General features: G+C 44.2%; 1 protein-coding gene across 1 annotated transcript in view; it reads right to left on the bottom strand.

Moving 5' to 3' along the window:
- LMTK2 (lemur tyrosine kinase 2) overlaps positions 1 to 8,584 on the bottom strand; it is a 73,179-nt gene extending 64,595 nt beyond the window's left edge. The window contains exon 1 of the mRNA XM_019494770.2: positions 8,317 to 8,584. Coding sequence (XP_019350315.2) covers positions 8,317 to 8,446 — 130 coding nt within the window. The 5' untranslated portion in view covers positions 8,447 to 8,584. The remainder of the gene's footprint in view (positions 1 to 8,316) is intronic.
- Between the last annotated feature and the right edge of the window lie 3,769 nt (positions 8,585 to 12,353).

Here is a 12,353-nt window from a genome sequence, read left to right as displayed (position 1 = left end):
ATTCATGGAGGCATGAGCTATACGCAGTTTCATAAATTTAAGTTAAATGCGTTTATATTTTGTGGGTGCATGCTCTTAAAATTATAGCTTTTCCAGATAGGTGAACCTTAACACATTCAAGAACAGAAACACTGCCTAGTTCATTTTGTGGCTTAAACAACCTTTGGTAGAGATACTCAATCTTTCCATTTTTCCTTACAAAGGCCACACAAAGTCTGTTTAAAACACCGAAACATATTAGTTCTATGTATTTTGGCCTAATTCTACCAATTTCTAATTCAGCCTCAGTAAGTACCTTAATCAAGAAGTACTTCCACCGACACCAATAGAACTAATTACACAGTATGACACTCCTCATTTTGAGTAAGGTTGAAAGTTTAGAATGGGATCTTAGATGTGGACAGTATACCACTGATTAACATAGTTTCACATTTGATAATGATATATGAATTAACTGTTTGTGTACAAAATATTTTGAATTATGTAAAATATTCAACGTAAGGTTTTCAAAAATGCTAGAAAATGCTAATGCCTTATTTTAAGGTACCTTTTTATTCTTACCCCTGATAAATCATGAAAATAGCTTTCATTTAAAACTAAAGAAAGAAATGACTAGCTACCCAAGGGTTGGTTATTACAAAACATTTAAGCTGAATATCACTGCCACATCATGTACCATACGATCTCTCCAATGGTCTGGTTCAAATACCCTTATGGTTGCCCAGCTGACCATTTAAAAATCACTCCATTGATTTAACCTGGGTATGATGTCCCACAAAAGCTGCATCCTGCACAACATACTGCATAAATGTTAACCAATATAATAATGTTGGTTAAGGGTACCACCGAGGTAACATACTGGCAAAAGCCCTAATGCAGACAGACCTATATAGACATGGTATATCTATAATTTTGCTAGTATAGCTTATTTTACTGGAAAAATTAAGCTATTTACCAGGTACAGGCTCCATATACGCAAGGAAGGTGGGCTACTACAGCTATACTAACCTAGGTTTTCTATTGTGGAGCCGGCCTATGTCTACGAGACAGTGCTACTATCTCTGCAGATGCTCAGTTTCCACAACTGCACTTGGCTGAAAACCAGCAAGCTTTGTAAAACTGAGCTACAATAGGGACAGGCAGTGAAAGGGGAGAGGCACGACAGGCAGTGGAACGTGTAAGATAGGGGAAAACTCTCATCCTCAAAGTATCCAAAAGTGCTTTGAGGCTTGATGAGTGAACACGGAAACCGCACTTATTCCTTTACAATAGCCAGAGTTCACAGGATAAGAGCAAGCTTCAAATCTCAGATACCTAATAGCTAGAGGCAGAGATAGTGGATCAAGCCCGTGAGCAAGTGGATCAAGCCTGTGAGCAAGGTTCAGGGACAAAAACCTAATAGGACTGCCTCTCCCAAGAATTACAGGAAGAGGAGTCAAAGAAGGCAGAGTTGGCTTCTTAACTAAGAGTGTCAGGAAGAATATTTATATTCCATCTTTTGATCCCATCTATGATTAGTATGCTTAGTTCTCAAGTAAAGAGATGTCAGAGAGAGAAAAAAAAGAAGAAAACATAGAAAGGAGAAAATCCAATACAGGACAAAGAAGAGAAGAGCCAAGATGAACCCAAGTAAGACATACCCTATCACATTTCATTCAGAAGAAAATAAACCTATTAAATAGAGTAGATTCCTGGACTCAAAAGCATTCTAAACTTTCCAAATGGCCTCTGTTGTAAAAGAATCTCGCCTCTACTTGCACCTGCCTAGAAAACTGCACTTTATTCTATCAAACACATCTGGTCACAGAGATCCAGAAACTACATTACTTCACGTCATAACTAGGAATGAAATCATATCCTTAAAGAACTACAACTAGTAGAAAAACAGCAACCCAATTCAGGTGGTTACTAACACATCACTCCCATGCTTTGTTCTCTGCATAATTAAAAGAGAGTCTGTCCTAATATTTGAAGCCTTCCACAAAATTGGCGCAAGTTACATAAAAGATTACATCCCATTTAATAACCATAACTATCCCAAACATCCATGTTCCATTGGAATAGCAGAACTGTCAGTGAATAAGGGCAGCTCCAAGTACCACACATCTTTCATGGAAGACTATATTACTCATCCCTGGAAGAAAACAACCCGCGTATACTTCTGAATCCAGATGGAGTATATGCAAAGTCCATCTTTTCATTGCACTTCCCATAACAGCTGATCACACATTAAGGGTGGGGGCAAATATATCTAGCTCTATACATCTAGCTCTAGATCCACACACATACACATAGAGATCTATATCTAGATTTAGGTAGGTCTCTCTCTCTCTCTCTCTCTCTCTCTCTCTCTCTCTCTCTGTGTGTAAAGACACACACACACACACACAGTCCCTGCTCCTGACTGTGCCCTGCTCCCTCCCTCACTGCTGGGGCCTCGATCTGCATGCCCCCCATCCCCCACAAATGGCAGTGAGGGAGTGGGGCTGGGGCAGGCCTTGCATAGGTGAGGTGGGGTGCAAGACAGAGCCTCAAGCAGCTCATCCAGGGAGCACAGGGAGGGGGTGCGGGCATACAGCACAGAAGGGTATGGGGGGCATGTGCCTCCGGATCTGCACACAGGGTAGGGCTGTGCTCGGGCCAGGCAGCAGTGATGCCGGGAATGGGGCTGGGGGGGGGGAGGGAGGGGCCTGCAGCCACCCCAAAATTTGCTGTAGGCCTCCAAGCCCCCCTCCCAGCACTGCCGCAACCCCAGCCTGCCCTGCATGCAGATCTGGGGGCACATATCACCTATGCCCTCCTGGGCTGCTTGCCCCCACCCCGTGCCACCTGGATGAGCCACTGACAGCTTCACCCCACACCCTGCCCCAGCTGTGCAGTGCCTGTTCCACTCCCTCCCTCACTGCAGGGGCCTTGATCTGCCCCTCCATTAGAAACAAGAAAAAAATATACAGGGGTACATGCACTGAAACTCTAAGACATAAGGGGTACACCTGTTTAAAAAGGCTGAAAACCCCTGATCTAACCCACATTTCCTTAGCTTGCTTATAAGAATGTTGTTGGAGACCGTACCAAAAGCCTTGCACGAGTCAAGTTATATCACATCCACTACTCTTCCCACATCCACAGAACCAGTCATCTCAAAATAGAAGGAGCAGCTATGAGCAGGAAAGGATGTCATTTCATAGAAGAAGCTGCTGATGTCAGGTTGGTCAGGCGTGACTTGCCCTTGGTGAATCCATGCCGACTGCTCCTAATCATATTCTCCTCCAAGTGCTTAAAAATGGATTCCTCGAGGATCTGCTCCATTATTTTTCCAGGGACTAAGGTACAGCTGATCGGTCTGTAGTTCCCTGGATCCTCCTTTTTCCCCTTTCTTAAATATGGGCACCATGTTTGCCCTTTTCCAATCATCCAGGACCTCTCCTGATCACCATTTGCTTTCAGAGATGATGGCCAGCAGCTCTGCAATCACATTAGCCAACTCCCTCAGCACTCTCTGGTGCATCCCATCTTGGCCCCAGCTTTTCTAAATAGTCCCTAACCTGTTCTTTTGCCACTGCTGGCTTCTCACCTCCTTCCTGAACTGTGCTGCCCAGTGCAGCAGTCAGGGAGCTGACCTTGCCTGTGAAGACAGAGATGAAAAAGGCATTGAGCACTTCAGCCTCTTCTGCATCCTCTGTCACTAAGCTGCCTCCCCATTCAGTAAGGGATCCACACTTTCCTTGATCTTCCTTGTTCCTGACATACTTGTAGTAACCCTTCTTGTTACCCTTCACATCCCTTGCTAGCTGCAACTCCAATTGCATTCTGGCCTTCCTGACTTCATCCCTGTATGCCCAAGCAATTCTCTTGTACATCTCCCTGGTCATTTGTTCAAATTTCCACTTCTTATAAGCTTCCTTTTTGTATTTTAGCTCACTGAAGAGCTCTCTGATAAGCCAAGCTGGTCTTCCACCACACTTACTAGTCTTCCTGTGTATCAGGATGGTTCATTCCTTGCCCTCAGTAAGGCTTCTTTAAAGTACAGCCAGCTCTCCTGGATTCCTTTCCCCCCCTCAGACTGGCCTCCCAGGGGATGCTGCCAATAAGTTCCCTAAGTGAGTCAAAGTCTGCTTTTCTGAAGTCCAGGGTCCTTACTCTGCTACTCTCCACCCTTCTTTTCCTCAGGATCCTGAACTCAATCATTTCATGGCTGCTGCTGCCCAAGTTGCCATCCACTATACTACATTCCCCACCAATTCTTCCCTGTTTGTGATCAGCAGGTTAAGAGTTGGCCCCTAGTTGGCCTCTCCAACACCTGCATAAGGAAGTTGTCCTCAACACTCTCCAAAAACTTCCTGGATAGCCTGCATACCACTGTATTGCCCTCCCAGCAGATGTCAGGGTGATTAAAGTCCCACATGAGAACCAGTGATTGGGAAACTTACACTAGCTCTTTGAAAAAAGCCTTATCCACCTCATCCTCCTAGTCTGGTGGTCTATAGCAGACCCCCCACCACAACATCACCACCCTTGCTGCTCTCCCCTCTGATCCTAACTCAGAAACTTTCAACAGGCCTGTCTCCAGCTTCATATATGAAGCTGGAGAACCTGTCTCTTATGTCCGACTTCATACTATTAAGAGCTGATCAAATCTGCAAAAAGATGCTTATGTTTAACAAGATTATGTGCATAGTATCAAACAGTGATTGTAATCATTATAGAAGAACAGGTCTCCACAAATATTTTCTTTATACGAAGCTGGAAACAGGTCTGATATGAATTATGAATAATATATAATATGAAACATGTATATTGCATATACATCTCTCTCTCTCTCTCAAATACACCAGTTGAGAAAATCCTACCACTTGTTTATGTTTTGTGAAGAAAATATTTGTGGAGACCTGTTCTTCTATAATGATTACAATCACTGTTTGATACTATGCACCTAATCTTGTGGAACATAAGCATCTTTTTGCAGATCTGATCAGCTCTTAATGGTATGAAGTTGGACATAAGAAGCAAATTTGATAGCATTATGAAGGAGGCTGATTTTGAACGCAAGTCTTCAGGGTGGTAAAAGTGAAATAAATGTAGTGTGCTATAATCTATTTGTGAAACATTCAGTCATCATAACTAAAGACTATTTTCCCAAGCCATTTACTTTTCTCACACACAGTGTAAAAGCTGTACAAGAAATCTGAAGTTTACAACTGCTAATGACCCTTTGGCTCCAAGCACAACTAACCTTGCTGCTTCATTCTATGGATTTGTCCATGATGAAAAGATATATGGTGCATATAGTAAACAGCTGATATCTAGTCATCTTCCCTCACCACTTCTGCACACAAGACTCCAGCAGCAGTCACTGTAGCTATCAAACAATAACCATACATGTCACCAGTCAGCTTTTTACCCTCACCACTAAAACTCAGTCAATCTTAGCCAATTTACTTACTTTTGGTTGATACTGTCTTCAAGGACTCCTTCAATTTTTATAAGCGACTCTGAACAATGTGGAGGGCAAAGCCCTCCTTCATTCTATTCCCTTTCCCGTCTTCTTTAAAAAACGGTATTTCAAGCTCCATAGTTGAGAAGATAACCTCAAGAATGCCAGCTGACCATAAAGCAATGCATTAATGCCTCTCTCTCCCTCTCTGCAAACAACTTAAAACAATAGCTGTAAAAGATATAAGCTCATTCATCTCAAACCAGGCCCCAGGAACTCTGCAACTCTGTGGAGCACTTTTAACACAAAATTCAGCTTCGCTAGTCAAGTGGCCAATATTTTTTTTTATTTGCCTGGAGCTGTTTCTCTCTAACTTCTCTTTGAGGGGAGGGCTAATTAGGCTACACTGTAGGCTTTCTGCATTGTTCTTGGAATGCAACAACAGGACAGTTACACCCATACTTTTCTTTCCACTTCCTTCTTTAATAGACACAGAACAAGACAGACCAGAATGTTTGTCAACTACCAAGATACTTCAAAGGAACTGCAGCTGGCAAAAGATTCTGGAGTAAAGGTACAGCCAATAAAATAGGAGAGGCAATCCAGCTCTTTGAAAAGCATCAATCAATTATAAAAATCCACTGAATTTCCTGCAAAGGAAAGCTTTTGTTTACAAACTCATAAAGCTGTTTAATTAACTGCAGTTCTATAAACAGAAATGTCCCCCAAGCATCATACGCTGCTCCTGCAAACAGCATAACAGGGAACACTGACTGCACCTTCGTTTCAAAGGTCATCTGTGATGTGTGGGAGCCGCTTCCATCAGTCAAGTCAAACCAATTTCTCATTCTAATAATTTCATAGTTTCATAGTTGTTGGGGGCTGGAAGGGACCTTACAGATCATTGAGTCCAGCCCCCTTGCACTTGGGGGGGATGGACAATTCATCCACCTCAAAATCATAATGGGATCCAAGCTGCTTACAAACCAAGTTCATTATCGCCACTACTTCCCAATATACATCACTACAAGATGTAAAAGGCACTTCTTCTAAACAGCTGTAATGTTTGTCCAGTATGACAAATCCCTATAGGGGCTGCTTGCTTCATTCTCCACTAACCAACCATTTTACAGGATGAATCTCTCTAAACCTTTCTAACAACTGACTTTTGCTGCACGGTCAGTATCGTCACGCTGTTATGTACACTGCTAAAGCCTGAGCTGTGACAGGAGCACATAGCAGACTTGGACTAGAATCCAGTCTACCGCATACCAAGACATTTTGACATGTTGCTCCATTCACTGGGAACTTTCCCAGCAACAGAGATGTCAGTGAAAAAGAAAAAGATACTTCTCAAACACATGGCTGAACTTCCCACCAGCAACATCTCAGTATCTCCACTTTTCAGCAAAGTTAATTGACTTTTATATGACCAAGTTTTTAATAATTTGTTGGATATCAGAGAAGGACAGAAACCACTCCATGCTGGACTGTCGTCTGCTCTACTGCAGACTTCACTAGCCACTGGCTTCCTACAAATAGTCAGGAACCAAGGGGCTGAGCACCATGGGTACCCAGTACTCCCAGTGTGGAAAGTGTAAGAGCTACTGAAAAAAACACCAAATGCTTGCTTTAAACAAATCAGTTTATGATCAAAAAACAGAACGTGGTGTCCCATTCAATGATATTTTTTTTTATACATAATTTTTATTTATTCAACCGAACCAAACAGAGCACCTTGTGCTTGGCTTATTCAAATAGATAAGACTACTGCTATTTCCTACGTAGTCTTATAGTACTGGGGTTTGCACCCAGTCTTTCATATGGAGTTTAAAGCTTGTTACTAGCACTAAACAAGTCAGGTTTTGAGTCCCTAGTTTTGCAACATGTACTGCATAACCCTGATAGCAAATTTAAATTATACAAAAAAAAAAAGACGACACACAAAGCAGTGACACTTAGAAAACGAGTCATAAAGGTATTCACGAATAGTACTCAGCTTTTGAGCTACATTGCAGGGGGGGAGAAAAGCGCTGCATTCCAAGACAGAAGAAAATGGAGGAGAAAAATCCAAACCTGAATTTGCCAAGCAGAAATCATATAGCTGGTTAGCAAATCTGCATGCTGGACAAATTAATCCCAGCATCTCTGCTTGTGTGCTGCATCCCTTTCTCTCACCCTCAGACCATATTGTTTTATTTCAAGTAAAAGCTCACTGGGGCAAAGACCAGATCTTACTAAGCGTGTGGATAGGACCAGTAAAATGGGGTCCCAGTCTCATGCTGAGGCCTAAAAGCATTAAGTAATACAAGAAAGAGAAAAATAACCGCACACAGAACTGACAGCTCTGCACCCTCCATGGTGGCTAGCAGGACTCCACATAAAAAAAATAGCGAAGTATGGTACTAGACACGTCACAGACAAAGCATGAGGAAGCCAAGGGGAGGCTGCAAATGGGTCAGCCAGGCCGGCGGGGGAAGTCCGCTCTCACCTACGCATAAATGCGGATTAAAAAAAAAATAAAGGAGACACGGATACAAAAGTGGCCGGAAGCGGGCGAGCACCGCCTGCCCTCGGGAGCCTCCACCCCGGTGATTCACTCCCACAGGGAAGCGACAGAGGTCCCCGCGCCGGGGCAGGAGCCGCACGGGAACCCCGGGGGCACGGGGCGGGGGAGCCGCAAAGACACAGGGGCGGACAAGTCCGACGGGACGGGACGGGCGGCAGTGGCCCCAGGCTAGGCCACCACTCTCCTTCCGCCTCGCTCAGCAACCGGCGCCTGATGCTGCGGGCGGTAGGACGGGCAGAAGCCGAGCCGCGCGGACACGGGCGCTACAGCGGGGTTGTCCCCGTCCCCGTCGGAGCCCCCCGCCTCGCCTCACCTGCACCTGCGCGCGGCAGCGGGGCCGCCTCGCCGCCTCCCAGCAGCAGCAGCACGAGGAGCAGCACGAGGAGCAGCCGGAGGCCGAGCCCGAGGGGCAGGAGCGGCCCCCGGAGCCGCCGCCGCCGCATCGCGCCCGCCGGGCTCAGGGCGGCACGACGGCGTCCGCGCTCTCAGCGGCCCCGGCGAGGCCCTGCGGCGGCCGCTGCCCACGACCCGGCCGCCCGCGGCATCGGAGCCCGCAGCGCCCGCGACCCTCACAGACCCCCGCCGGCCCCAGCAGCCGCCGCCGCCGCCATCTTCCGGGCTGCCTTAGCGAGCGGGGCGGAGCTAAGCGAGGATTGGCACGCCTCTACACGAATCGGGCTAGCCGTCCCGCCCAAGAGGCGGGAGTAGTGGCTGGACGGGGCTGATCCGTGATGGACGTGTCCGCCCGCCAACCCGCGCGGAGTAGGCGAGAGCGGGGCGGTGGGACTGTCCGAATGCGGGATTGACAAACATCCTCGCCAATCAACTTGCAACTAGGGCGTGGAGGCGGGCACCCGGGGGCGGGATGTATTCGAGATTGAAGCACCGATTGGCCAACCAGGAAATAAAGGTGATACGGGCAGTGGGAGCAGAAAATGAAGCTGGGAGGGCAGGCGGGCGGCGCCCCCTGCAGGGTGCTGCGCTGGGATGAGGGGTTAGGGTTATCCTTGCTCTGAAATAAAAAATAAAAAACCAGTTGAAGTAGGGGGGATGCTTTTAATTGAGATAAACGCTGAGATACTCTAGCAATGAGGAAACGCCGAGAAATACATGATGATAGGGATCCTGGTTTTCTCTGATTTTTTTTTTTTTTTAAATCCCCAATTTTTGGTTAAAAAAAAGTAACCCCCAATCCACACTTTTCTGTGATTTAAATGAAACACTACTAATATACATGAGTGATGTTTCATTTTAATCTCGGAACTATGTAGATTGGGGGTTACTTTTTTATTATTGTTGATGACGAACGAATGAGATTTCCCGTTTCAGTCATTTCGCAGAGACCTCTAATTACGTAGAGATTAGATAAGGCTTTGGGAGCACACATTGTCCAAAGACATGTTCAATGACTGAGCAACTCGGACTTCCGCAAAGAAAAACTATAGGAACTAATGAAATTATGACAGTAGATCCAAATACAAGTTGCCCTCGCTTTATGCTGTAGATGCCTTCCTGGAAAATAGTGCATAACTCAAATTCGCACAAAGGGAACCCACTTTACAATGTAACAAATAGGGATACATTCCAAGACCTCGACTGTACTGACCCCCAGACCCATTTCTACCACTTTTGCAAGATAATTTTGGTACTCGCCAGCAGCAGAGAGGGGTAGGAGATAAGCTAGCGGGATGCATAGAAGCCATAATGGGGACAGCAACTACAGAAACACGTCGCACACAATGAGCGAGGAGCACAGATCCACATAGGAGACTATATTTTGGTGTGTGTCACTCCCACAGTGCATCGCACAAAGCAGCTGACTGCAGGCTTCCACCACACTGATCGCAAAGGAGTGAATTTACCTCGCATATAACAAATTTTTGGTATAAAAAGGGTCTTTGTATAAGAGCCAATTCGCACATACAGAACCCGCATAAAGCAAGGGAGACCCGTACACGAACCCAGACCTCAAATCCTTCCCGTGTCTTCAAGCAAGTTTCCAAAGGTCATTTTCCCTGTAGAGAAGGAATCCACTTAAAATCTAACCACCCAACTATTATCTAGTCTGCCCCTATCTTATCACTGGCTTGCTGGCACCAATTGCATTACCAGATGACCCATATTCCTATGGTGTTCTAATTAGCTTTCCTTCTCAGGGTTGTATTTCCTTCTCAGGGTTATATTTTCCTTGCACTGTGATATGCTGAATACATCTTTTTGGGGTTTTAGAATAAACTATTGTTAATGGTCTAGGCTGCCGGTTATAAAGATTTCAATTTCAGCAATAAGTGCTCCCAGGTTATCCTTTACCTAGTTCTTCACACCCATCTCAGGAGCTGGAAAATAAAAGATCAAAAATAAATTTACCATGAGAGTATGTCACTCTTATAATAAGATTTTAACTTTGACTCACCAAATAGCTGCTGCTTCTGCAGACAGTAGTCTAGAAAGTTTAAGGCGCAGTACACAGAAAATAAAATCATGACAGCAATGTATGTGACTGCACACAGCACAAACGTAATGATGTAAAGTAGTCATTGCTACTACTGGGGAGAAGAATGAGGTAGATGAGTAACACTTTATACCCTAAATTGTCTGGGCCTGACATTTCTCTTACTTACATTAGTGCTAGTTAAGAGTAACTGTTTATAGAGTTGCCAAAACTCTGGTATAAAATTATGAAAATAAGAGGGACATTAGGCCCTGTGCATTTTTAATAGTAAAAATATATATAAAACCCCCACTAAGAATACTTTTAAAACCTCCACACCCTTATCACATCTCCCATCTCCTGCCTAGATATGTCTAATTCTTCAAGGGATTTAGATGCCTAACTGTCATTGGTTTTAATGGAATATAGATGTCTAGGTATTTTTGAGGATATGGGTTTAGGGCCTATATACACAGTTGGATTACATTACATCTGTTGCCCATCAGTAAATTTATAACATTCTCATTTCAGCAATGAAAAGAAAAGTACTTAATGCTGCTTTAAATGCTGCAAGCTGTTTTATTTCACAATCTACTGCATCATATTTGAACATCAGGATTGTGATGCAATTTACTGACAAAATGCCATGCTCCAACATCATCTGGGATTTAATGCTAGGATATCATCAAAGGTACTAGTCAACATGCCATTTTATAATAATACATTCACGGTACACAGCCAGGCGGGGGCAAAGTTCCATGTAACTGAAATCCCAGTCCTTTGATTTTCCTACTACCCAGAGTTTTTCCCATCTTCAGACAACCATCAATATTACAGTGGTACTTATGTAAAATCTATCCTCTTACCATCGGCAGGAACTGCACAATTTACCAATCTATGACTGTTGCAGTTAGACATTCGCAGCAATTATATTAGGCTGGCAAATAGTCCAAAAGACATTGAAAAATTAAACATTTCTAGACATATTTACTAAAGTAAAAGGACATTTTCTTATACACAAAATGGGCTATATATTTTCCTCTAGCACAGCCTCATGTTTCTTGATTATGCGGTGTTATCATCACCAAATTACTGAAGCTGCTGTTCTGTGTAGGAGGTGTTAAAACCTTTTTTTAGAGAGAGATAATTGGATTAACTGAAGGATGTTGAGGGTTTTATTTTTGGTAGATTTTCTTAAATGCTTTTGATAACATCCTGGTTTGAAAGGAGCATTGTCTAGCAGCTAGAGCATGGATCTGGGAGTCATGAGTGCTAGGTTATATTACTAGCCATGCTGGAGATGAACTGTGTGACCTCATTTAAGCTCTTTGTGCCTCAGTTTCTCCAATGTATAACACTTCCTTACTTCCCTGGAGACTCTGAAACTAGATCAGTATCTCTGAAGAAATCTAAGATACTTGCTATATACCTGCTTTGGATGGCAAAGTACTATTCTTACTGATATACTCTACTTGAGCAATAGTATCTTCCATTGTTCTAACATCTTCCTTTATAAATTAAACTACATAATTTACAGGGAAGCAAGTATAAAATTCCCACTGGAGGAAACAGAGACAGAGGGATGGGGTTATTTTTGGCCCATTTTTGTATTTGTGGTACTGCAAAGGTTTGCTGGCCCCTGGTATATAGCTTATAGCCACCTCAGCAGAATGGGCCTGAGAAGCAGGCAGATGCTGGGCATTCTCTCCATGGATCCTACAAAGAGGGCAGGAAGAGGGGCCAACATAAAGTGACTCCTGCCACTTCTATCTCAGCTAATTCTGCCTCAGGAGATATCCTTAGGGAGCTGTTTTGTCCCCTTTAATGTTGCCAGACAGGCCAAAAGAGGTTCAGTGTAACTAAGAACTCAGGCAAAAAATTAGTAGCACAGACTATAACACAGAATCAGTAGAAGAGCT

This window comes from Alligator mississippiensis, chromosome 13 (assembly GCF_030867095.1).
Source record: "Alligator mississippiensis isolate rAllMis1 chromosome 13, rAllMis1, whole genome shotgun sequence".
NCBI lineage: Eukaryota > Metazoa > Chordata > Crocodylia > Alligatoridae > Alligator > Alligator mississippiensis.
The sequence above is the reverse complement of the archived record's forward strand: the minus strand, read 5'-3'. Positions and strand labels throughout refer to the sequence as shown.